At 45.2% G+C, this 26,306-nt stretch overlaps 2 protein-coding genes across 3 annotated transcripts in view; both read right to left on the minus strand.

The window, feature by feature from the left end:
* Positions 1–7,347, minus strand: part of CCDC42 (coiled-coil domain containing 42) — a 158,189-nt gene extending 150,842 nt beyond the window's left edge. The window contains exon 1 of the mRNA XM_085618462.1: positions 7,273–7,347. The gene's annotated coding sequence lies outside the window, so the exon portion shown is untranslated. The remainder of the gene's footprint in view (positions 1–7,272) is intronic.
* A 54-nt stretch (positions 7,348–7,401) lies between these two features.
* Positions 7,402–26,306, minus strand: part of ITGAL (integrin subunit alpha L) — a 394,734-nt gene continuing 375,829 nt past the window's right edge. Inside the window, exons 26-30 of one of the 2 annotated variants that reach the window (XM_085618461.1) lie at positions 23,293–23,379; positions 23,085–23,165; positions 22,314–22,412; positions 20,703–20,813; positions 7,402–12,325 (exon numbers count right to left, since the gene is read on the minus strand). In XM_085618461.1, the coding sequence (XP_085474587.1) occupies positions 12,176–12,325; positions 20,703–20,813; positions 22,314–22,412; positions 23,085–23,165; positions 23,293–23,379 (528 nt within the window). In that variant the 3' untranslated portion in view covers positions 7,402–12,175. Of the gene's footprint in view, positions 12,326–20,702; positions 20,814–22,313; positions 22,413–23,084; positions 23,166–23,292; positions 23,380–26,306 lie in introns of those variants that run through there. The other variant, XR_014966715.1, reaches the window with a different exon arrangement.

Raw genomic sequence — 26,306 nt, forward strand, 5'->3', positions numbered from 1 at the left:
ATTTCCAGCAACTTCCAGAAATTGTATTTTAATAGTTAGGATGTAGGCTCCGGAGGATAAAATAACAATATACCAACCATTTTAACTAACAAAGCATTGATACACACATAGAAAAAAACATATACCCATTTAGCAGATCCTATTCCAAGCTTTATCCATTCAGCCAGTAATAGTTTTCTGTGGCATTGAAAGGGCAAGCATTCCTTTTTATTAATTAATATAGTTGTCTGCACCTCACAGACTAAAATAGTTTGGTAAAACATACACAATGTTGCTTTTATTAGAAAACGAACCTGTACGTACACATTTCTTATAATTAAAGGCACACTGCTTTTATTCTCAATCCCCTTGCAACGCAAAAGCTGTTTTTGCAAAATACACAGTCACAGTAAATGTCCAGTATTTGTAAAGCGCGAACGATTACCCGAAGGTGTCAAGGCGCTGGGGGCCTTCGGGAAGATTAAGTGAGCTATTGCCACATGGTGCTGGGCAGACCCTTGCCACCGGAGCCGGGGATCGAACCGTGATCCCCAGCGTCCAGAGTCAGTCGCCCTGGCCGCTGCGCCACACCTCTTCCACAGCGCCACACCTCTTCCACAGTCTGAGTGGGGAATGAATATTGATGCAGCTGTGGGTTTGAGACTCCTTGCGAAAACTAGTGAATGCTCGGAGGGTGGCTTGAATGGCACAGCAGAGTTCCACCCAACAGATGCATTTGAATTGGGCCTGCAGTGTGACCATTCAAGGGAAAGGGGACACAGTTCCACAAACAATAGCACATTGTGAATGTGACACTGGGAAGTGCAGGCAAAAGATCGGTGGGATGTGATTCACCAATCAGGCCCTGGAATGTGCAGGAAGTGATCCCGCACCTCACTATGCCTGATTGTTGAATTTTGACAACTTACACTCTGGGAATCAATCAATCAATCAATCAATCAATCAATCAATCAAATGGGATTTGTTGTTGCTTTTCACCTGTGAGGGCATCCAGGGGCTGAGGGTTTCTGCTACTGGGTGTAGTGAGTCAAACAGCCAGTTTTTCAGACCCTTTCTGAAGGGGAGGCCACTTGAAGATTTGTCGGAGCATGCGGAGAGTGAGGAAGCAGGCTGAGGATACTGCGTAGATCTGGATTTTCATGGTGAGTTTTCTGCCCAGTATGATGCCTAGGTTCCTAGCCCAATTTGTGGGTGTGGGTGAGGATCTCTGTTCTTCTGGCTACCAGGAGTTGCCCCACGGGAATGTGTTGCTCCTGAAGATGAGTACCTCCGTTTTGTCAGTGTTGAGTTTAAGGCAGTTGTTTTGCATCCAGTTGGAAACGCTGGTCATGCACAGGTGGAAGTTAGCCTTGGTGGTGGAGGGGCCTGCAGAAAGAGAGAGGATGAGCGGAGTGTCATCCATAGGTCCTGACCAAGGTGGCAGAGGGATCATATAGGTGTTAAACAGGGTAGGGCTCAGTGAGGACCCAAGGGAGACGCCGCAGATGATGTTCTTGGGGCCTGAGGTGTAGGGTGGAAGGTGGACACTCTGGGCTCTTCCAATGAGGAAGGATGAGATCCACTTGAGGGCGCCCCCTTGAATCCCCACCTAATGGAGCCTTTTTAGGAGGGTGTAGTGGGACACAGTGTCGAAAGCTGCCAAGGAGGTTCAGGGTAGCAGTTTCCCCCTGGTCTAGGAGAATCCTGATGTCTTCGGTAGTTGCGAAAGGGTGGTTTCTGTGCTGTGATTCAAGTGGAACCCTGTAGGTGAGGGTGCCTCTGATGGTGGTCTTGCTGTCTGTGTTGAGTTGGAATTTGAGGTGTTCCATGATGGGGTGGTGTTGTCGGTGGCGGCTGTGCAGTGGATGGATTCTTTGTGGCTGATGGCTATCCCACCTCTGTGTTTCTTGATGCGGGAATGGTTACCGCCGACACACTCTGCAGGTTTTTTTTTTAGGTATTCCTTTGCAAATTTCAAAGATAGAGAAACTCCCCCTCGTCACCACTTTCCCTTGCAGTTCACAAGGAATTGCAATGCTTGCACTGCAATTTATAAAGCCCATAACAAATTGCATCGGAGCTTTGTGCATTGCAGACTCATACTTAGCACTTGCAAAGTCACCTGCACTGACTTTGCAAGTGTTATCTCTTTTTAGCATTAAGCACCAGGCTTAAAAAAGATGCAAAATGTTTGAGATTCTTTGACAACACTGTGAGCTAAACATGAAATTGATAGACTATCGGAAGCAAAAATTTCTCTGACAAAGAATAAACCATTTTCTCCATGTTTGAATTACATTAAAATGTGTATATAGGGCAGGCCTGCTGCTGGACACAAAGGGGGATATTTACAACTAAAGGTCTGAAGCGTGGCGTTAAGCCAAGAAGGCTAACGCCATGCTCGGTCACTTTAGAAACACAGGGCTGCAGTATATGTGTGCTGCTTAATGCAGCACACATAAAAGTTGTAAACTTAATTGTTTTTGATTGTTTATGTGCAGAAAGGAACACCTTCCTGCACATAAACAATAAATGGTGTTTTGCTGTTTCTGTGTGTTGCACAACTCAGCACACATAGAAACTGCAAAAACGCGAAATAAAGCATTCCACCTGTTTAATACCAGGTTTTCCCTGGACGTTTGGCACTGCCTCTCATTTACGCCACCCTTGTAAATAGGGGGCAACACCAAAATCAATGCGTGTTGCAGTGGAATGCCCACCGCAACACCAATTGCCCTCACCTTTCACGCTAAGTACAGCTTCAAAGGGTGCCTTATTCACAAGGTGGTGTTAGGCCATGTTAAGTGGCTTAACGCTGCCTTGTTAATAAGGCGAAGCCCCTATCGCCAACACAACATCACTAAAAGTGATGTTGAGGTGGCGATAGGGGCTTGCAAATATCCCCTAAAATCTCTCATCCCCAGTTTTTCAATTGGGGACATTAACGTCATCTGACCATTTTCTCACCTCTTTATTTCCTGACTACCAGTTACAGTTTTGCAAAGTGCTGGACTGTGTTGCACCCCATGTGCAGCATTCTTTGTAACAATTGACCATTTTGAACTAGAAATAAATGTGTTCTTGTACAAGTTTGCAAATTAGGCAGTCAATATACTATTGCACATAAAATGCCCCCGGTGGACGACTGCTGCTGGGCTTTCTGTTCGCAGGCCTGGGACACTCTAAAGTTGGTGATTCTTTGCTGAAGGTTTCCTGGGAAGGGATGAGATGTCGAAGCCAGAAGGATGCTGTCTGCCACAGCACACTCCTTCAGTTTAGAGGCAAGTGACCAGTTGTCCTCCTCATCCAGCATTCTTGACCAGTGCCTGCAGGTCCAGTGTTCATCCAGCTTGTCAACAGCTGCTGCTTTCGCTATAAGTTTTGCATCTGATGACGAGTCCTGCTACAAGGATCCTCACTGTTGTGATTATAACTAATTTTCTCATTGAGATTGTTCAGGAGAGATGCCCCTTTGCTGTGATCTTTGATTCTAAAATCATAAAAACAGGCCATCCTGGCAGCCCAGACACTGTGTCAATTTTCTGCAGACAGCTCTGTGACACTCGACCACCCAGCCACCGCCTTACCATCGGAATGAGGGATGGATATAATGCTGAGACTGCCCTTCAGTCACAGCAGAATGTATGACGGAATTCTGTATGCGTTTTTCACGCATGCCTTAGGAACTCCGTCATTTGAACGAATGCGTCTTTAGCACACATTTGTTCTGCACGCAAGTCATTTTAACAACTTGCCTTAGGGGGGCACTGGATTTTGGAATAGTTTAATTTACTATTACTCCAGTCTGCACAACAGTAGGGAAGGTGTTGGACTTTAATTCCAACACCACTCCATCATTGTGCCCCCCTAAAGCAAGTCGTTCTAAAGCCTTGTGTGCAGAACGATTGCGTGCTAAAGACGCATTTGTCCTGTTGCCGGTGTTGTGAAGGCACAGCGTGATTCCGGTTTTGTCCTAAAGGACGTTTCCCGTCGCAGCAGCCTTGTTCTATCAGTGTAGGGGACTCAGTGCCAGTCTTGTCCACATCTGGTGACTTTCATCACACTGCATGGTCCCTTGTGTTGCAGAAACAACCATACTCATTCTACCTGTGCCATGCTGAACATATGTCATTATCCTTGCTTCATCATTAATGGCCTGTGAGTAAAGCACCAGAACACACAAACATCAAGTGCAGCAAGTGAACTCAGCATTTCGGAACATTTTGTCGATCAGCTTATTTAGACTACTTTAAAAAGTTTATTGCTGAAACCAGCATCATACTGCTTATTAGACAAAGTATAATGAATATGTAAATATGCATGTATGCGTCTTATCCTATTTTCCTCCCTAGTGGGCAGAGTGCGAAATGTTTGTAGTTTACATTCTATTCCTAGTACCTACCATTAATTCTCAGGAGTTGGGCTTATACTGTACCTTGCACTAATTTGCATGCTTATGTGTGGTACAAAGTAAGACAAATTCCTTGCCCAGAGTTGTGCCCAACTCTACTGTTCCCTGCAGCCAATAGGTGGGGACGACACAACCGCTTAGTTACACCATAGGGCGGGGATCCCAAATCCTATAACAAAGGACACTTTGACCTTTTTTTCCTGTTACCCCCAAAGTGAAGGACATCCAGGGCCTCCTGTTACTTGCCAGTTCATGTAGGAGCACCAATCACCATATTCACCAGGAAGACTCTTAACGGGTCGAATACAGCTCAAACGGATCATTCCTCTCTGGCACACAGCCTCCAAAAAGGTGAAGCAGACGTGTCACCTTTATTTACCTGTCAGTCTGATGGGGACACTCAGGCATGCAGACTAAGGCATACAGGCTAGAGTGGAAGCACTGGAAGGTGACTCATATGTGGATACATGGTATCTGCTTTCTGGTGATGACCAGCCTGTGCATGGATGTCCTACGGGTCTTGATGGTCGCCTTGCGCATCGTCTAGTACTCAGATGGAATTCAAGACAGAGTGAGGGTTACTTCTTACAACATCAGCAGGCTACAAAGTGCCTCACCTCCATCCCAGCTTGGATCTCCAGTGTGTACCTCAAAGCAGAGTTTGTGGTCCTTGCTAACCACAACTAGCAGCATCAGGTCTGGGGATGACTTCATGAGATGAACCTGGATGGCTTCATACCACAACTCCCTAACTCCACCAAGTCCCTGGGATTCCATATTGAACCAATATCAAGCAGAGTTTTAGAAGGCACACTACATGGTATCAAGATTTCAGACTGGCCCTCCAGTCATTAGTCCTTTACCACCTTGATGGAGGCAATGTGTTACAGACCAGTATCAAGAGACTCGCCACCACAGCCCTGAAGAATGGTCCTCATGATGCTGTGTGTCTCCTTCGAAGGTCTTTGGCAGTTTAATAGGATAATTCCATCTCACGGAAATCTGTTGCAGCTTCCTAAGCCCACTCGGATCATCTTCAAGACCAGTTGCATTATCTGGAAGGCAATCAATAATGCCACCATCCTTACTTTTCCTGGTGTCTAAGATTAAGGGGCTTATTTACAAGCCCCTAGCGCCGCCGGTGAGTCATTTTTTGTGATGCACCGGCGGCGCATTTTGCTGCCCCATATTTACAAGGACAGGAAAAGCCACCCTGCGTGGCTTTTCCTGCCCTTATAAAAATGCCCCTTTACACAAAGCATTTTGCATGAAAGGGGCTTTCCATGGGTGTTGCTATGGGTGTTCCCACGTAACACCAAAGGAACCTGACACATTTCCGGATTTCCGAGAAATCGTAAACCTGGAAATGCTTCTGAATGCTACGCTCCCCCAGGGGAGGCATAGGGAGGTGCAATGAATACATTTCTCCTCATTGTTTTCCTCTTTCTATGCGTGCTGCATTCTGCAGCACACTAAGAACAAGGAAGTCACCTCTGGTGATTATTTATGTGCAGGAAGGTGTCCCTTCCTGCACATAAACAATCATTAAAAAAGTGACGTTTTGCAAGTTCTATGTGTGCTAATGCAGCACACATAGAAGTTGAAAAACGCCATTTCAGATTGTTTATGTTCAGGAAGGGACACCTTCCTGCACATAAACAATCATCCCCGTGACGCAGGCATCCTTGCACCATGGTGCAAGGGTGCCTGCGTCAGTGCATGGCAGCAAATTGTGCACCATCGCAGGGGAGAGCAAAGGGATCCATCATATCTTTGTAGATATGACACATCCCTGTGCTTTGAAAGTGTAGCAGCGTGGCGCAGCCAAAGGGCATGCAGTGCCACGCTGTGGCACTTTCTTGTAAATGAGGCCCTAAGAGGGCTACGCAAGACATGCAGCAATAACTCTGTTAGACTAAAGCCAGGCAGGGAAGACCAGATGGCAGGTCTTCTGCTACAATTCAAGGGAGTGAAAATTAGTGTCTGTGCCACCTCTTGCCAGGCACCCCACCTACCTTGGCTATCCCTCTATCCATCATAGATAGTGATTTAGACCCCACCCAACTGCCGGCCCGTGCCAATTGTCTCATCTTTCACGAAGTAGCCGGAAGCCACCTTCTTCCTTCCTTCACACAACAGCTGCCTTGAGCAACCCATGATCTCGCCCATGCGTGCTGCTTGCCCTCACCTCACCAGTTATTTCCACACCTCCTCTATTGCATAGTGCCATTCGGTTTCCACCCTTCTCCCTCATCCCCACCACTGCTGTACTGAATCTTCCATGCCCATCCACCATCATCCCCATTACCAAGGTAGAGCGCTCTGTTGCTTTGTCCCTAGCTTGGCACTAGATACATCTACATACATATGTGAATACACATAATGAGGAGGAGCATAGCAAAGGTCTGAGGGCATTGGAAAATCAGAGGTCAGGGTGAGTGGGAGTGCACAAAGGGGTAAGGTGATGAGGTGGAGGAGGAGGAATCACTAAAAGAGTTCTGCATTCTGCAGCACACATAGAAACAGAAAATCGCCATTAGTGATTGTTCATGTGCAGGAAGGGACACCTCCCTGCACATGAACAAGCATTCTCTGCAACGTAGGCACCCTTGCACTGTAGTTCTAGGGGAGACGCAGGGTTGCACCGCATTCTAGTAAATACGGCACATCCCTGTGTTTTGGAACTGTTGGAGAGCGGTGTTAGCAATTTTGCCTTAACACCGCGCTCTGACAGTTTCTTGTGAATGTCCCCCTTTGTGAGTCTCCTAGCTCTACCTGTGCTATGTCTGTATGATGCTATGAAGTGTCTGGGCTCTTTAGTTGCCCTTTCAGGGCCCGTGCCTTCTTGCCGCCCCAGTTTCCTTTAGTGCAGTGGTTCTTACCCTTTTGACTTCTGGGGACTCCCACTGAATCTACTGCAAGCCGGGACCCCCTGCCTCAGCAATTTCTATTAAATGAACCTAAAATCAACACAGAAACATACAGAAACAATTATGGATCAAACAAATACACAAATTAGGAAATATTTTATTTAATTCCCAAACAAAAAATACACACAAATCGAAATTTCAATTTTTATTTAAGTTGATACTTTTCAAAATGTGGCTTTTTTCTAACAAATGAAGTGGTATGCTAGATTCTAGCATATCACTTTGTCTTCTTTACACTTAACGCATGCTCTCTTTTAGTCGGCGCATAACAGTGCCTACAATGAGGCATCCAATTCTCTGTACTAGATTCTGTTTACTGTATTTGCACTGCTCTCACAAATCATGCTAAGGATAGCAATTTAATTTTAGCCTCCAATCTCAAAATCCTTCATATTCACAGAGTCTTTTAATAAATTTAATTTACATTTTGCCTTTTGATGATATAATTTTTATTATTCTTCTGGTATTTATTTGTAAGCATTCACAGACCTCCGGAATAAATGTCGCAGACACCTAGGACCACAGCTTGAGAAACAAAGCTTTAATGCTTTGGATCTTTGCATGTTCTGCTCGTCACAGGACTATGACTGTTCTTTGCCTTAGTCTCACTTCCCTTAGCTGCTGCTCTGACCCCTGTGGTAACAATGCTGTCTTCTGATTATGCCTATCCAGCTATTTATCCAGGTTACTCAACGGTGCCTGCCACTGAACTCTGCCCTCTGTTTAAATATGGGTCACATTTAACTGTGACCTGAGTGCCTTTTGTGAGTCTACTTAAGTACTCCCAGTTTCTATGTTCTCTGAGTTTTAGTGGTCTAGTTCATCAACCCCACCACCCAACTATCCAACTTTGCTTTTTACACATTCACTTGAGGCACTCCCTGGGCCTTTAATACAGCCGTGGCCCGTACAGGTAAGAGCGGTGGGGCCGGGTCGGGGGAGGGTTTGACGGACGATGACAAGTGAAAATTAAATAAATTATTAATTTTCCCTCATCATCGTCCATTTAAATCCCACCCCCCACCTAGCCCCACCGCCCCACCGCTCTTACCTGCACTGGTCGCAACTGCTTTAATAGCCAGACTGAGTCCATGGTTCGCCTGTATACAGCAGGGCATTCTCCCAGCCCTTCTTTCAGTGCCTACAAACCCAATGCCAGGGATGCTCACTCCACCGGTCTCTCTCATACCGTTTCCTCCACACAACATGCTTACTACCTACTGGACTTTCCACCGCTCTCCCTGGAGTAGTTGGTGCTTGGAGCCCCAGTGATCATCCCACACCCAGACTGCCTGAAACTCTGTAGACACCAAATGAACATTGTGCCTCTCCTCGACTCGTCTGTTACCTCATGCTCTGCCTACTGGGCATTCCTTCCCTGGACCCTCCTTGATGGGCATGTGCCCACCTAAAGGCTTCTGTACGCCTTCTTTTACCCGTCAGCGGCACTCCTTATACCCCCGCCCAGCAGTGGAGGGTGCTGTGTCTGGGAGTTGGAAGCAGCTAGTTCTTTTGCTTCACTCTCCCATCGATTCGTCCATAGGGCCAGTCTAGTTTCTCTGATTATTCAGCGCCATGTGTGCTTCTTTTGGTGACCCAGGTGCCAGCCCACAAATTGTATCATTTGCTTTGTGACTACTCAGATTGCTCTGTACAGTAACAAACCTGTCACTGTTTTAGTCATTCTTTATTGCTGAATGACAGTATTTTTTATGGATTATCCCGTTCTTGGTGCGGCCGATCTCCAGCTTCATCTCACATGGAAGGTCAAGATACGTTTTACTATTTCCAAACAGTCAATTATCAATAAAACCGGCATTGAAATCAACAACACACCACCTTGACGCACAAGGCTTCAAGTTGAAAACAAACAGTTTTCAGCATCATATGAATCTGACAAGAACTGTGTTGCATGTTTAGATCTATTTCAATGCAAAATGAGCTTTGTGTGTCGCTGGAGTGATTGGCAGATCATCAAAGCTAAAAAGGGGCGTCCTAAAAGTGGTGAGAGTATTTCCAAGGCCCTACTTTATAGTAACATTGTCTCTGTTGGGAGTTGAGAAAGGGAATTTACCCACATGTTTGATTTATGTGAGATCTGGAATTAGAAATTCTACCAGGGATGATCTTGGGACGGCTTGTGGTGAGTATCCTGATACGGTATGCAGTTTTGTTAATCTTGGAATCAGTTTCCAGCTTGAGGGTGGGATCGCTAATCTCCTTGGAATCAAGTTTCATCTTATGGTTCTGGTGGTATTAGCCATTTGAGTGAGATGTGCTATTGATGATATCTGAGTTGTATTAGTCCTAGATCAAGTGTAGTCTTTTTTGTGACATGTTTGTTCTTCTTCACTCAGAAATCAGATGATCTCTCTTCTTCTAAGTCCAGAAACCATATATCCTCTTTGTGTGATCTTTCATTCTTGCTAGCCTTGGAGTCAGATATTCTCTTGTTGATGGCATTTCTGTTTCTATTAGTCCTGGTGGGGCATTTTTGTGGGTCTCCATTCTTGTTAGTTCTGAAACATTTTTTTCTCTCTGAAGTGGTATCTCTACATGCTTTGCTCCTGGTGCCAGGTGTCCTGTTATTGATGGCCATCTCTGTTTTTCTTAGTGTTGAAAGTCAGATTTTGTTTTCAAATTGGTATTTCTAGTCTTGAGAGTCCTGCAGTTATCTTTGTGCTAGTATTTCTGTTCTTGTTAGTCCTGTAACTGAATCTCCTCTTGGGGTTGGTGTTTCAGTTCTTGGAAACCTTTGAGTTAGGTATTTTCTTTTATCTCCTGGATTGTTACCCAATCCAGGAGGGTTGCAGAAGAGATCATTTTTTTGGTATGTATTTCCCCGTTTTTGCCTGTTGTTGACAAGAAGGCAGTTTGTAAGGCTTTATTTAGATGTCTTTTTGCATCCTCAATGCAGAAGTATATACAGGGCCTGGAGAAATATGACCACATCATCCCCACTCGGATGAAACTCCACTGGTTGCCCTTGCCAGCTCACACCATCTTCAAAACGTCTGCATCATCTGAAAATCTATCACGACTGGCACCCCTGCTAAACTTGGCTGAAAAACACCCAATCTCCCGAGGCCCTTGGCACACCCGAATCTCTGACACCATCAAGCTGGAGATGAAATAGAGCAAGAAAGCAAAAAACAAAGCTACCGGACTTTTCCATCTATGCACTCAAGGTCTAGAATGACATCCCTTATCAATCAGAATTACTCCACCCTGGTCCAATTTAGGAAAAAGCTGAAGATAGTCCTCTTTAGAGAACACTACATTATGATGCCGTAAAAGTCTACTTTTACCATTAGAAACCATCTAACTCTCCAATCACACAGACTGTGTCTTTGCCTTGGACCTTCTAAAGTGCTCTGCTGTCTTTCAGCTAGATTTGCACCACATAAATACAACATAAATATTTACATACAGAAGTTCTCTTGGTAACCGAGTCTCAAAGCTCATGAGTTCTCATTTTTTGAGAGTCTGCAAGCCTCTTGCTGGTGGTGTTTGCAGTTCTTTAAACTAAATGTGCGCTCTGCAGGTGTTATCTTCATCGTCAAGAAGCTGAGAGACAGACATTCTCTAGATAATAGTATTGCCACCATTGGGACAGCAGATGCTAGATAAGTCTTTAAGTCACTCTTTGAACTGTTTGAAGCTTTGTGAAATAAAGTCTCACAACTATCTTGTTCACCTATAAACCTCCCACATTTTACAGTAGGATGACAATCAGCCAGTTTATGATACTTATAGCTGAACAGTTACAGTGTTGGGTTGTGACAAATTGTCCATGGAGCGGATGATGGGGGCAGTTTTCCAGGAAGTCTCTCCACTGTAAACTTCAGGCATAGTCTCTCTGAATTTTTCTACATGGAGAAGATGGCAGTAAAGGACAGAGAAGAGAATAGAGAATAGTTCTGATCACTGTTTGAAACTAGAACCATAAACCAAAGGAGCGTTCCTCTGAGTACTGGTCTTTATGAAGAATTATCCATGTGGAGGTACAGCTGATGGAAGGTTCCACAATAATCGGTTCTGCTGGAAAGCACTGCTGAGGTCATGACTGGTCACTCGCTGAACAATAAGTCATTGTCCAGAACCGCTGTGAGACAAAGAACAACACATCTCTCACTGCCTGAGTCAGAAGATATTAGAGAACATATTTGAGAGGGATGCTTGACTTCAAAGGTAAAGCTGGGGAAGTTAAGAAGCTTTGGGTACCTCAGTATGTAATGTGGAACGCTTTGTTCTGGGGCAAGACTGTTTTTTTCAGGAAAAGCCAATCTATGAGAAATGTGTCAATGGGAAGCACGGTTCTGGGGAATGCTTCTTGAAAAAAGGCTTGGAGAAAAGCTGAGTATAGAGTGAGGTCAGAAACAATCTATCTCGGGTACGGACGGAAGGATTAAAACCATTCTTTAAAGGAACAGATCATAGACAAGCACTAGTGGCAAGAAGCAAACAGAATCTCACTGGTGAACCAATGAGAACAGGTCACACTGGTAAAGAGACTGAAAACATAAGCCCCAGACAAGTTGTCTAAATGGATGGCTGTACTATGAAAGTTAGGAACCTTATGAACATTCAATGCACTGCCTATTGGGAGGGGCAGCTAGTTAGGTTTAATGCAGCCAGTCTCTGAGGAACACTCCATAGGGAGTGATAATCAGTAGATCAGTAACTATGCAGGTATAAGGAACACCCATCAGGAGCAGCAGGTTAGGAGTTTGAGAACATGTCACATCACAACAAAGTTCTTTGGAAGACAGGACAGCACTGCTGGCAAACTAGAGAACATGTTTCCAATGAGCCTTCCTGGAAAAGCCTCTAAGAGGAGTGGGAAACCTGGTCATTATTCAATCTTGGCATCTTGATTTAGGGGTTCTTCAACTCCATTCTCATTCTTTTCAGTCTCTTCTTCTTTAGACTTCTGATTACTGTTCAGGTCATTGTTGCAGTCCCCTGCCATTTTTTCCTTGTACTTCCTGTTGAAGAACCCAACCTGGAAAACACAGACACCCAAGCTGATTAAGGTGCAGGTAGAAGAAATGAAAGAGCAAGAAGATTGGAACACTCAGAAACACCAATGAATACTGATTATATAGATTAGATGAGGAAGGCAACTAGCAGAAATCAGGGGAGCAATCACTGACCTTTATGGACTAGGATGAATAAGGGGAAACAATATGTCACTTTTTCCGAAATTCTAGTGGCGTTAAGTCCTTCGCCTTATTTGCAAGGCGGCGTTAAGCCACTTAACGTGGCTTAACGCTGCCTTTTGTAAATAATGCCTCTATTCACGCAGCACTTAGCGTGAAAGGGGCAAGCAATGGGTGTTGCAGTGGGCAATACGCAGCAACAGCCATTGCTTTTTGACGCTGCCCCATAATGACAAGGTATGGGGCAGTGACAAAAATATCGCCAGGGAATACCTGGTGTTAAGCAGGCAATACGAGGAGAGATGGGTAATTTCTCCTTGTATTTTGCTTTCCATGTATGCTGCATTCTGCAGCACACATAGAAACAGCAATTCGCCAGTAAAGAATGTTTATGTGCAGGAAGGTGTCCCTTCCTGCACCTGAACAACGCCCTTGCAGCGCAGGCACCCTTGCAACAAGGCGCAAGGGTGCCTGCGCTGGTGCTAGGCAGCTTTTTTAGTGCCAGCACTAGGGGAAACACAGGGGTGCACTGCATTTTTGTGAATATGGCGCATCCCTGTGTTTTGAAACTGACAGAGTACAGTGTTACAAATGTTGGCGTAACACCGCACTCCGCCAGTTTCTAGTCAATGTATCCTTTGCTGAGGTTAATATACACCCCCCCAAGAGACATTTTTCTTATCTTAGAGCGCTTGAGCAATGTGAATTGGAAAGTTACTACAGGTGACTTTCTAAATTCTATAATAATGACTGAAATAACATACGGGCTATGATGCTATGAGAATATTCCACCGACCAAGAGTAGAATGTTCCAAATTAAACAAGGGGAACCGCTATGGTACTACAGTATAAAACAGTTTTTAAAAACCGACCTGCAACAACACTGACGGGAAGATAACGACTTGTACAATATCATCAAGTTAAGTTGATGTAGAGTTAGAATGTTATATCTACACACCCTTATAGGTTCTTACCTTCACGGCATTGTACAAATCTATTTGTTGCCGTCTGTATAGTTGCAGGCCAATATTTTTGTATTTGATATTCTGACATACCATTGAGGGCACAAAAATGAACACTGGGATGTTGGAGCATAAGGTCTATACCAGCCATTAGTGGCCTCTGACACTCTTGTCTGTAGTGGAACATTCCATTGTGCAAATGTAGGATTGCAGTCCTCTGCGGAGGGCTATAGCCTTCATTAAAGGCCTCCCCCAGAGTTATAGGCCCGAGCTGCAGGCTAGTAGGCTGCCATATTTTCGAGGTCATGTGGGCATTGTGTTTCCTATTGATCTATTTCAGGAAGAAACACTCAAATCAGTGATTTGCTTCTGAAACACAAAAATAACGATGACCCTGAAGCCAAAGGAGTTGCCTCCTTGTGTGTGGGGGCGATTGATCATTTTACCTGCCAGGGCAGTGGAAGTCTACATCAGGAGTGAGGGCTTTTCTAAGTAGTGTGAGCTCTGGATGTGGTAAGGCAGTGGCCCTGAGATCGAATGGCCACAGCCAATTCTGCGTGCCAGCGATGCCGACAGAGGCTTCACCGGTGCATAACCAGTGGTTCTCCCCGATATGTATGTGGCGGGGGGAAACACATTTTTCTCTGGGTGAGTGATCTCTGAATTTACATTTCTAGCTCACACTCTGCCAAACTGTAAATAAGCACACAAATGAGTTCAAATTTGTATTTCCAACAACTCTAATCATTCGTAATTACACTATTGAGTTTAAAATCAATTTAGTGATTTTCAGAATGCAGTACAGGAGCTTTCCACTGTGACTCCAATATGAGGGTTCACTTGGTCAAACAAGCATTTTAGAGCCTGCTCTTTTATGAGTCCACTAAAATCACAGTCAGCCAGAAATGCCCCCTTCCTGGAATAATGTAGAAAGGGCATTAATAATAAATGAGCAAGATTGTGTTTTACCAGAGATATTGCTTTCCAAAAAACAATTCACCTCCCTCCAATATTGATGGCCCTTCTCTGTTTTTAAGTTGTAAGCATTGCAGATTCAGGTCTGGTGAAAAAGTAAGATAGGATGTGCTAGTGAAGCTTGGTTTCATATTCAAAGAAGAAATGCCAGACTCAAGGCAAACCCCTTCCATTACACAACTTTAGGGGAGTACTAGGTAAGATTTCCAGCTCCTTCCCTTCTTTATCTTTAGTCACTCATAAACGGAGAGCAGCTTCAAGATACATTAGGGAGTGACCATAGAGAGAAACTGGGGTTCCCATGAAGGCTGACACTGACAAGGCAACTGAAAGACCTCCAAGAGCTCACTTGGACTTAAAAAGTGCTCCAAGTGAACTTAAAGATTTAAGTGGCTCTTCTCCACATTTCACTGAGCCAGCTTCCAGTCCAACATAAAGGACAAGTTACTTACATCCATTAACACTTTACCTGATAGAGACTCCATCTAGTTGCAGATTCCTTACCTTAGAATATTCCCCAGGTGTCAGACTGGATCCAGACATTTTTGATCTGTACCCCTGCACGCTGGTAAGGCATGGTGTTATTTTGGCCTACATGAAAAGGTGTCACAACCTTTGGCAGTTTTTTCTGGGTAAAATGTTGTATAAGGAGGGTGCACAGATAGGGCCTGCAATTCGCTGACCCTCCAGGCTGATGTTAGAGCCACTGGAAAAGCCGTATTAAGGTAAGTAAAGTGGGTAGTGTGTAGCCGCTCGAAAGGGGGGGCATATAAGAAAGGTCATGATCAAGTTGAGATCCCACAGGGGCATGATTAATTGTCTAAAAGGGAACATATCCTGAAAGCGTTTGAGAAATCCAGTCACAATTGGTGACTTAAACAAAGAAGGTTAGTCCGGCAACCACAGGAATGACAAAATGGCAGACAGGTAACCTTTGACAGTGCCCAAAGCAGAGCACTGCTTGGTCAGATAAAAACAAGCAATAGAATTTGGGAAAATATTCATAAAGAGAGTTTGTATAGTGAGATGCACACCATGCTATAAACTTGCCCCAAATGTGGGTGTCTTGGTGGAGGGGCGCCAGCTGCCAGAATAACATTGCAGACTTTGGGAGGGAGGTAGAAGGCTGTCAACTGTCTCTGCTCAATCTCCAAGCATGAAGGTGGAGGGTGTGCAGTTTCGGGTGCAGTACGCTGCCCTGCTGATGTGACAGAAGATACTGCCGAAGGCGCACCCTGATCAGAGGATTGATGCTCATACTCAGGAGTTCAGAATTCCAGACGCTCCATGCTAAATCTGAAGCCACAAGAATGACTTCGGTCTGGTAGTTCTTGATCTTATTGATAACTCTGGGTTGGAGTGGTATTGGTGGAAAGGCGTATAGGAGGCAGGCACACCACTCAAGAAGATAAGGGTCTTCAAGCGAGAACCACTTGGATACCGCTGACATTGCATATTCCCGGTAGTGGCGAACAGATCTAACCAAGGCTCTCCCCACTCTTGAAGGAGACCTTGCACCACATCCAGTTGGAGACACTATTTGTGAACCTCTAGGCATCAATGCTGAGTTTGTCCATCCTTGCATTCAGAGAACCTGCTGGGGAAATGCCCTCACGTTCCAGCATGTAAAGAAGCTCAGGGTCTCTTGACAAAGGGCCCACAAACCCATCCCACTCTGTTTGTTGCAGTACCACATGGCGGTGGTATTGTCTGTGAACACCTTCATCAGCCTTCCCCAGATCGAAGAAATAAAGACTTTCAATGCCAATCGGATTGGCTAGACTCCACCTGAGACCAGAGTCCGCTGATCTCCACCTATCCCAGATGGCCTCCACTTCCCAGGAGTGACGCATCTGTCACTTAAGTCAATTCAGAGGGGAAGGGAGAGGAGTATACCACTGACCCAATCGCAGTTCATCAGCCACGACTGCAGTTCTTTTTCAGTTGCCACCCAAAACTAGACCAGGTCAGAGAGATTTCCCTGATTCCGCGTCAGCTTGAACTTCAGGTCCCACTGCAGAACCTACATATGCTAACGGGCATGTGTCACTAGCAGGATGCAGGAGGCCATGATGCCCAGCATCCTCAGAGTCAGTCTCACTGCAATTCAGGATAGAGTCTGAAACATCGGTATCATAGTCTTAATAGCCTGGAATCACAGCTTGGGATGATATGCTCAAAACTGAACTGTGTCCAAAACTGCTCCGATGAAGTGGATGAAGTGGTGTGACTTTGGCACGTTGATAGCAAACCTAAACAAATGCAGTCGGTCTGCCATAGTCTAGAGGTGGGAGATGAGTGCCTGGGGTGATCCCACCTTGAGCAGCTAATCATCGAGGTAGGGGAGGACTGGAAACTCTGACATCCAGAGATGTGCTGCACTCACCGTCATAACCTTCATGAGATCCCGTGAGGCACTGGTAAGGCCAAAAGGGAGCACAGTGAACTGAAAATGACTTTGGCCCACCATGAACTGCAGGTAATGTCTGTGGGCAGGCAGGATGAGGATGTGGAAATAGGTATCCTGCTATTTTAATGCCACCAACCAATCTCCAGTGTCCAGGTTAGACAAGACCTGAGTAAATTGAGCATTTTGAATTTTTCCTTCTTCAGGAAACCATTGAGAAGGCACAGGACTAAAATAGGGCAGAGGCCTCTATACGTTTTGGGCACCAGAAAGTAATGGAAATAGTAACCACAACCTTACTTCTGATGCAGGTACCCTGTCGATGACTTCTTTGGCCAAAAGAGCCAACACTTCCTGACATAGCAAGGATAGATGATCCTCAGTCAGCTGATCGTTGTGGGCGCCATATGGGTAGGGGGCAGAGTGGTGGTGTTCCAGAAAGGGGATGGAGTAGCCCCTCCGAAACATTTGTTGAACCCACTTGTCTGATGTTATGGCCTGCCAGGGGGCAGGTGATGGCGGATTCTGCCCCCCACAGGCACCCATGTTGGTCTAAGTGCAAACTAAAGGGCTTTGGAGATTGTGGCTACCGGGGTGTGTTACCACCAGGGTTTCTAGCCATGAAAAGGCTAGAAAGCCTGTTTTCTTGGTGACTAGCTGGGTCACTCTGGATCCAACACTAATCAGGGCGAAATCGCCAGTCAGGAATCCAGCAGCCGTCACCCCCAAAGGTGTGGGGTCTGAAGTCCCTCCAGAGGGATTTGGCCACCCAAATATGAGTTGGATGGCCTCATAGAACTCTTTGAGGTGGGTGGGGGTCACTCCGGTAAACTCTAGAAGGTGCTGAGTGGACCCAGGCAAAAACTATGCAGAGGAGCGAGGCTTCGAAAAGTGCTGTCAATCCTGTGCCGAGCCAGTGACTTGGACTGGCGTGGAGAAGTCAAAGAGTTTTGAGATTTCTTGTGCTTGTGAGACTTACCTGTCAATTTTGATTGCGATGACGATTGTCGGGAATGGCTCTGTGAGCAGTCCCGAGACTTTCTATATGACTAGGATTGAGAGCACTGTGGGGTCGTCCAATGTCGGGCACTGAAGAGCTTCAGGGAACGTTCCCATAGCGCCTTTGGATTTGTGGCGCAACAGTCCTCGCAAGCCTTGGAGTTGTGGTCCTGCTCCAAGCACCACAAACAAAGCAAATGTGGGTCTGTCACAGACATCTGCCTGTGACAGGCACCACAGGGTTTAAAACCCGTTGGTTTACTTGGGGACATCCCATAGCACACAAGGGGAAAGATTTCAAATACTGCTGCATCAGCATTTAGAAAAAACTCAGTTAAAAAAAGACTGGGGGTAGCTCTTCAAGATCTACTCTGACTGTCGCAGAAAGAAAAGAACTGAAGCATATTAAGTCGCATAGAGAATTTCTTTTTGAAATACATTTCTTGCATCACGAGGTAGCCATAGAATGCCAACCCGCTGGGATAACATAGGGCCAGAGGTATCTTTTACTCTCATTAACAGAGTATGTGGATGAAGCTTCAAACCTGTTCCGGCCAGTTACCTTACCTGTACTTGCACACTCCACAGATAAGAAACAGCCGCATCTCTTGGCTGACAGAGTGTAATGATGTTGAATAGCAACAGCTGTATTCCTTCACTCACAGAGTACAACGATGAGGAATAGGAACAGCAGCACTACTTAGCAAGCAGAATATAAGGATGCTGAATGGTAACAGCAGCATCCATTAGGCTATAGAACAAAAGGATGCTGAAGAACAACCACAGCCCTTTACATTCAGAATATAAGGATGCTGAATGGCAACAGCAGCATCCATTAGGATATAGAACAAAAGAATGCTGAAGAACAACCACACCCCTTTACATTCAGAATATAAGGATGCTGAATGGCAACGGCAGCATCCATTAGCATATAGAACAAAAGAATGCTGAAGAACAACCACACCCCTTTACATTCAGAATATAAGGATGCTGAATGGCAACGGCAGCATCCATTAGCATATAGAACAAAAGGATGCTGAAGAACAACCACAGCCCTTTACATTCAGAATATAAGGATGCTGAATGGCAACGGCAGCATCCATTAGCATATAGAACAAAAGGATGATGAAGAACAACCACAGCCCTTTACATTCAGAATATAAGGATGCTGAATGGCAACGGCAGCATCCATTAGCATATAGAACAAAAGAATGCTGAAGAACAACCACACCCCTTTACATTCAGAATATAAGGATGCTGAATGGCAACGGCAGCATCCATTAGCATATAGAACAAAAGGATGATGAAGAACAACCACAGCCCTTTACATTCAGAATATAAGGATGCTGAATGGCAACAGCAGCATCCATTAGGATATAGAACAAAAGAATGCTGAAGAACAACCACACCCCTTTACATTCAGAATATAAGGATGCTGAATGGCAACGGCAGCATCCATTAGCATAAAGAACAAAAGGATGCTGAAGAACAACCACAGCCCTTTACATTCAGAATATAAGGATGCTGAATGGCAACGGCAGCATCCATTAGCATATAGAACAAAAGGATGATGAAGAACAACCACAGCCCTTTACATTCAGAATATAAGGATGCTGAATGGCAACGGCAGCATCCATTAGCATATAGAACAAAAGGATGATGAAGAACAACCACAGCCCTTTACATTTAGAATACAAGGATGCTGAATGGCAACAGCAGCATCCATTAGGATATAGAACAAAAGGATGCTGAAGAACAACCACAGCCCTTTGCTTACAGAATATATGGATGCTGAATGGCAACGGCAGCATCCATTAGGATATAGAACAAAAGGATGCTGAAGAACCACCACAGCCCTTTACATTCAGAATATAAGGATGCTGAATGGCAACGGCAGCATCCATTAGGATATAGAACAAAAGAATGCTGAAGAACAACCACACCCCTTTACATTCAGAATATAAGGATGCTGAATGGCAACGGCAGCATCCATTAGCATATAGAACAAAAGGATGATGAAGAACAACCACAGCCCTTTACATTTAGAATACAAGGATGCTGAATGGCAACAGCAGCATCCATTAGGATATAGAACAAAAGGATGCTGAAGAACAACCACAGCCCTTTGCTTACAGAATATATGGATGCTGAATGGCAACGGCAGCATCCATTAGGATATAGAACAAAAGGATGCTGAAGAACCACCACAGCCCTTTACATTCAGAATATAAGGATGCTGAATAGCAACAGCAGCATCCATTAGGATACAGAATATAAAAGCAATGAAAACAACCACATCCCTTCGCATTTAGGATATAGCGATATTGAATGGCAACAGCAGCATCCGGTAGGATATAGAAGATAAGGATATATTGAATTTAAGGCTGATGAAGAACAACCACATCCTTTTGCTTGCAGGATAAAAGGATGACGAATAGCAACAGCAGCATCCCATAGCTTACAGAGATTCAGGACGTTGAACAGAAAAATCAATCAGCATGATGATGACACCTATTCCTATACATGGCATGAAGAATATGAACAGGTGTCGAAGCATACGTTAGTTTAGGGACTAGGAGGATATTGAAGGTGGTGCACTACATAGCTTAAGTTGTGGCCCAGGACAGTGATGTAGTGTGGGGGGGGGGGGGGGCAACCATGGGGGCGGTTGCCCCAGGCGCAAAATTCTTAGGGGAAGCAACATTTTAAAATAAAGTATTGCGCCCCCTAACCTGTGGACCGTTAGCACTTCTTGAGCTAATGGCCACGGGTTAGGGGGCGCAATCCTTTCTTTTAAAATTTTGGCCTGGGCGCTGGCGACCCACACTACGCCGTTGGGCCACGATCATGATTATTAAGAACAGTTGTGCGTCTTACCTTACAGAGGATGCCTATGATGATGAGCAGCAGCACCAGCCCACCCACTGAGCTTCCGAGTATTATTTTAAAGTAGTCCGCTGGGACAATCAGCTCCACCTTTGTTGTGACCTGGAAGGACAACACAGGAACATGTTTCACTACTCATGTGTTCATGTGGAAAGGGAAAAGAGATATCAGTACAATGACACACTGGAAAACAATGTCACAGTTAAGGTTGCATAGCCACTGCACGTTTATGGGAGTTTTTCAATTTTTGATAAGATTGAAAGATTAATATTGCATTAATGAATATTTTTAATGTAAACACATACAACATATTTGTTGTTGTTTTCTGTACAAAGCCAGTCGCACAGGTACGTTAGGATGCACAAAGAAAGTTGTTAATAAAGTATTTTGTCAAAATCATATATATGGGCTACGTCCAGTCGATTTCTTTTTTTATTTACGTGCATTATTGTCTTAAACAGACCCAGCTCAAACGTGTTTTGCTCACCAAGATTTCTTCAAGGCTTGACTAGAAAGCTGTAAGGCATGGTTTGTAAGTTTGCGGCTTGTGCTGCGACACAGAAAAGGCCTGCAGCACAAGTTGCATTGGAGAAAGGCATTTTGCAAACATACATGACCATGTGCCAGGGACCATGTGGCCTTCTAGGGTTCCCAAAGTCCCTTTCCATCTGCCTTTTCATAGCAGTCGGCTCACCATGTAAAGGCAGAGAGAATAGGGACATCGTAATCCCTACGACGGTGCCTCCGCAGTCACCGCTCCCATTGTAGGGATTACGGTTTAACCGACGCCTGACGGGCTCCTTGAGCCTTTCTGAGAAGTCGGTCAGTCCCTCCGACCCCTGTGCTTCGACCGACCTCATCATTATGCGGAGGTCAGACTGCAGCCTCAGACGTTGGATGGACCGCTACCGATGCCCTGTCGGTGGCGATCCACCCATCATAATGAGGCCCTTTGAGTGAGCCAAAGTTTACATGAATTTGCTTAATGAGAAGTTCTATTACTTTCATGTAATGCGAAGTATATCAATTTCATGAATTTCACTGTCCTTATTACAATTTTCCCTGACATTGTCTCGGTATGCGGAAATGTTGCCTGTATTACAGAGAATGGTTTTATCTCAAGCGAGATCGTCCTAGAACTTGTCATCTCTGTGGTCTAGCTGTTTTAAGTCATTCAGCTGGTAAGTACCCCTGGTCAGTCTCATAAACTTTCTTGAATAACTGGGTCTGTTCAAGACAATAAACACAGCAAGCGCAAGAAAAAGACGTGACGGGAGGTAACCTTTAAATATTTTCTTCATATTATATATAAAAAATGTTGTTTCGTTACTCTAAGGGTGCAACTGGCTTCATCTGTAGGATGTGCAAATGGGTGATATCTTTGATTGTGAGAAATATCTGAAAGAAGCAGGGCCATTTGCCTCTCTAGTCATGGGCCCCTCAGTCCAACGCCTGCGCAGTTTGCTTCTCTGGTACATTTCTCCGTGTGAATCCTGTGGGACCCTCCTGTCGCAGCCCGCGCCTTCTGCCCCTGTACACATCTTTGATCCACATGTCGACCCCTGTCAGACCCCATGTGTCACCCCATGCCAGACCCCATACCTGTGCCAAACTGAAGTCCTCGTCTGGGTACAAGCTGATGTATCTGCTGGTGTTAAAATGGATCCAAAGGACTGTCTTGATTGACAAAGGTGATAAAGACTGTGATAATATGAGAAATAAAAGCGGTGAGAGAAGGGTGGAGAGAAAGCAGCTTTACCAAGATGCAGAGAATGTACGCCAGCTAAGATATGCGCAAACAAAAGCAGAGTCTTATTCTTAGAGGACTTTCATTACTAGCCCCACACTTTCACCACTTTATGTAGCATCATCAGTCACATCCTTCGTGACTTTCAAAACCTTCACTAGGTGAAGCTTCTCAAACTCCACCACCACTCCAGAACAGAACATCTATTAACTACTGCATCACCCCATAACCACCAACTCCATCATAAAAGGCCATTGTTCCTTAAAGGAGCCTCTACTAGGACAGACTGGAGAGCGAATCATCTCATACTGCAGAATCTGATCTTGGAGGAACCTCTCAGATCCCTTTAACTGGAGAATGAGGGAAAACGATCATCTAGCCCCCCCCCCCCAAAAAAAAGTCTTCTCAGCAGGCACAAAGCAATGAACAGTTGTATGGAAGTCATTAAACTATCCTGTTTAAGGCCAGGTGACATAGGTGGGCAAAGCGACTTATGCCCCAAAGGGTATCCGATTCCATGCACTAAGTGGGAGGGATGCCATTGCCTACTGCAACACAGTTTAGGTTTGAGAGAGCTGGAAGACTACGGAAGGTTGTTTGGCGTTCGGAAGCCAGGACATGCTTACTTGAGGCTCCTTGGATATAAACATGTCTCCCTCAATGTGGAATTCTGTCATGTTCATCTCATGAACTTCACACTGAAAGACCTGAGGAGAAAGAGAAAGATCTTGGGTTCACAACCACAGTCCTGAGGGCACATTGATCCATAGGAAATTACTCAAACTAGACCACCCACACCAGGAAGTCCCAAGTCATTCTTAAGATGATAACCACCTTTACATTTTCCGTGTGATTCATCTGCATGAAGCCCAGGATGTGGCCCTTGTCTTCTGTGATATTACGGCAGGGCAGATGGGGGTCCTGGGAAGAAAACAGAGACATCCAATCAAACACTCGCTTGAGGACGTTTATGCACAACTCGTCATTCCTGACTGATTTCTAGCGAAAGAAAGTTCCTTCATACCTGTGCATACATAATCGCCATGTATTTGGGTTTTCTGCTGTTAGAGTCACTGATCCTCACACCAAGAATATCCCCCAGGTCCCTGACCCCACAATGATGTTGGTATGGATGCGCTGCTGGGGAAGGCATCAAACATTCATGAATATATGGGTGCTCCAGTATCACTTTATGGGCGCTGAACTGCCTGGTTTGCTCTCCAGTACCACTGTACATGTCTCATGTTTTGTCCCCCTTTGTGTTAGAGATGCTTTGCTCTTAGATGTGCTTTCCCATAAACCTGGTACACGCTCCATTCCCTACACCCCCTGAGCAGAGAGTGTTATGCAACTGGAGGGGTCATCTTATGTACCAAAGACATTGCCCATTTCCCATGCGTTGTAACGGTTGCGTAGTAATGGTACGCGGTGTAATGACCGCGTACAAATGGATGTTTACCGGAGCGGAGTACTAGGAGCACTGTGCTGCCAAGGCGCTGCCATTCCTAGCTCAAACATTCTCCACCTCATGGATCAAGGGATGCCAGACTCGCAGAACATGGAGACATTTTCTTTTTGGAAAATCATACTTTTCTTTTCAACACACTGTCTGAGAACATATCATTAAAATAGTTTTAGAACTAACTAAAGTCGCCCTTCTCCAGAATCCAGTGTGATCCCCAGTACACTGAAATGCATAGGAATTACTTATCAACTCGCTTCAGGGCACCTTATTCAGTAGCGCCCTGGTGTCCTATATCTCTCCACGAAGATGACTTAACAGTCTGCATAACTACATGCAGAATAGAAAAGTAGATATTCAAGAACACGCAGGACTCATGCGATTGATACTTACATAAAACCTCTCTGTCAACAAAAATCATTACTTCCAGATAATAGGAACAGCAACATGCACAAGAAAAGCACCACTATGTGCAAGCCTTTTTATCCTAACATGGATATACTCGGTCCTACCTGTGTTGCATACATGACATATTTTAGATTGGACAGATGCAGAAAGCTCCCAAAACAATTTCATTAAAATAGAAGAGAGTAAAGATCTCCCTCTTCACCACGTACCACCCAGAGCGTCCCCAAGTCAGCAGAGATGAAAAACAATATATTCAGATAAACATATGATTTCAGATCAGTAAACACAGTTTACTCCTTCAGTTTAGAATTTGTCTGCTGGGACAGTACACGGCTGGCGTCAACAAGTATTGCACTACTAGACGAATCACCATTTCTTTAAAAAAACAAACCCATTTTATTGAGTTTTAGGTAAACAAGAACAGTGTGCTCAGCATAACATCCATATACAACACCACAGTACTGCACCAAACGAAACATAACAGCATGTAAAATTGTCTCCCAACAGAAGTTGTCAAAGTCATATACATTAAAATAACAACGCCTGAAGCCTTCACTTAAGATCATACAGTGGAAATACAGCATTCTATGCTCCTCGGGTCCCCCTCACCTCCAGATACGGTTCCAGATGGATCCCTGTGTTGTGCCCAGTCCCCCAATATCTTGTAGGTTTCTGGGGACATCCCCATGACAGATAGATTGGGCGCTCTAGCCCCATACAATGGTCCCAAGCTTCCACTGCAGAGGTCTCTGCATCCTTCCACACCCTAGCGATGTCTCTCTTGGCAACTAAGCCCAGCCACTGGAGTAACCTCTGGTATCTTGTGACCTCAAGTCATTCGCGATGTGAAGAAGTATACGTTTGGGATCTCGACGGACAGCCAAACCCAGCACCCCCTCAAGCCTCCTCACCACGTTTCCCCAGTAGGGAGCCAGTCCTAGGCAGAGCCAGAACGTATGGGTCAGAGCACCCTGCAAATCGCCGCATCGTAGGCAGTCACCAGTTGAGATGAGGCTCATCTTGTGGAGTCTGACTCTATGAAGTACACCCTATGGAGCACCTTTAGTTGAGTCAGGCGAAATTGGGATGCTATCACTGCCTCTCTAGGGCCTTCCACCGCCTCCCTCCAATCATCATCTTCCAACAGGACCAGGTCTCCCACTCAAGCCACCCGAACCCCCACCAGGGGGTCCGGCATGTTGTGCAGTAGCATTTTATAGAGCTCCGACAACTTGTTCTCCCGCAGGTGGATCAGCAGGATTTTGGCTTCCAATGGAGAGGACTTAGGAACAGTGTCTAGTGATTGTATCGTGGGGAGGAGGGCATGCTGGAGCTGGAGATAACAGAAGAACTGGGTGTGGTGCAAGTAAAACTCATCCTGCAAGTCCTGGAAAGATTTAAGCGTCACACCCCTGAGCTTGTCTTCTACTGTTGAGATGCCTATAGTTTCCAAGCAAAGTGGCCACCTGTGGCAATCTAGTACCCCGCTATAATGGAGCCTTCAACGTAACGTGGTCCGCACATCCCACCTTGATCAGGGCCACATTCCAAATCTCAAATATCACCCGTGTAACAGGTGGGAGATTCGCGGGGACAGTCCTTCCCCCGTAGAGCACATGAGCGAAATTTCAATCTCCCACTATCCATCCCTCCACAGCATAAGCCGGATCACTAAAGCCTGTGAACCACCAGCTGTTCACTACCAACAGATGTGCTGCCCAATAGTATAGGAGCATATCCGGCACAGTTATTCCGCCATCAAAGGCTGGTTCACAGCACTTTAAAAAGCCTATACGAGGCATTCAATCAGTCAATCAATCAGGGTCCTTATAGAGCATGACTACTCACATGTAAGGATTGCAGGAAACAGTGGTCCCTGAAACCAAACGATAGAGCAAAAAAATGAATATAGTCAAAATTGAAACTATATTATAGCCAATGTCCAGCCGGGCATGGCAACTTTAATAAGTAGAAATTC

The sequence above is a fragment of the Triturus cristatus genome, chromosome 7 (assembly GCF_964204655.1).
Source record: "Triturus cristatus chromosome 7, aTriCri1.1, whole genome shotgun sequence".
NCBI lineage: Eukaryota > Metazoa > Chordata > Amphibia > Caudata > Salamandridae > Triturus > Triturus cristatus.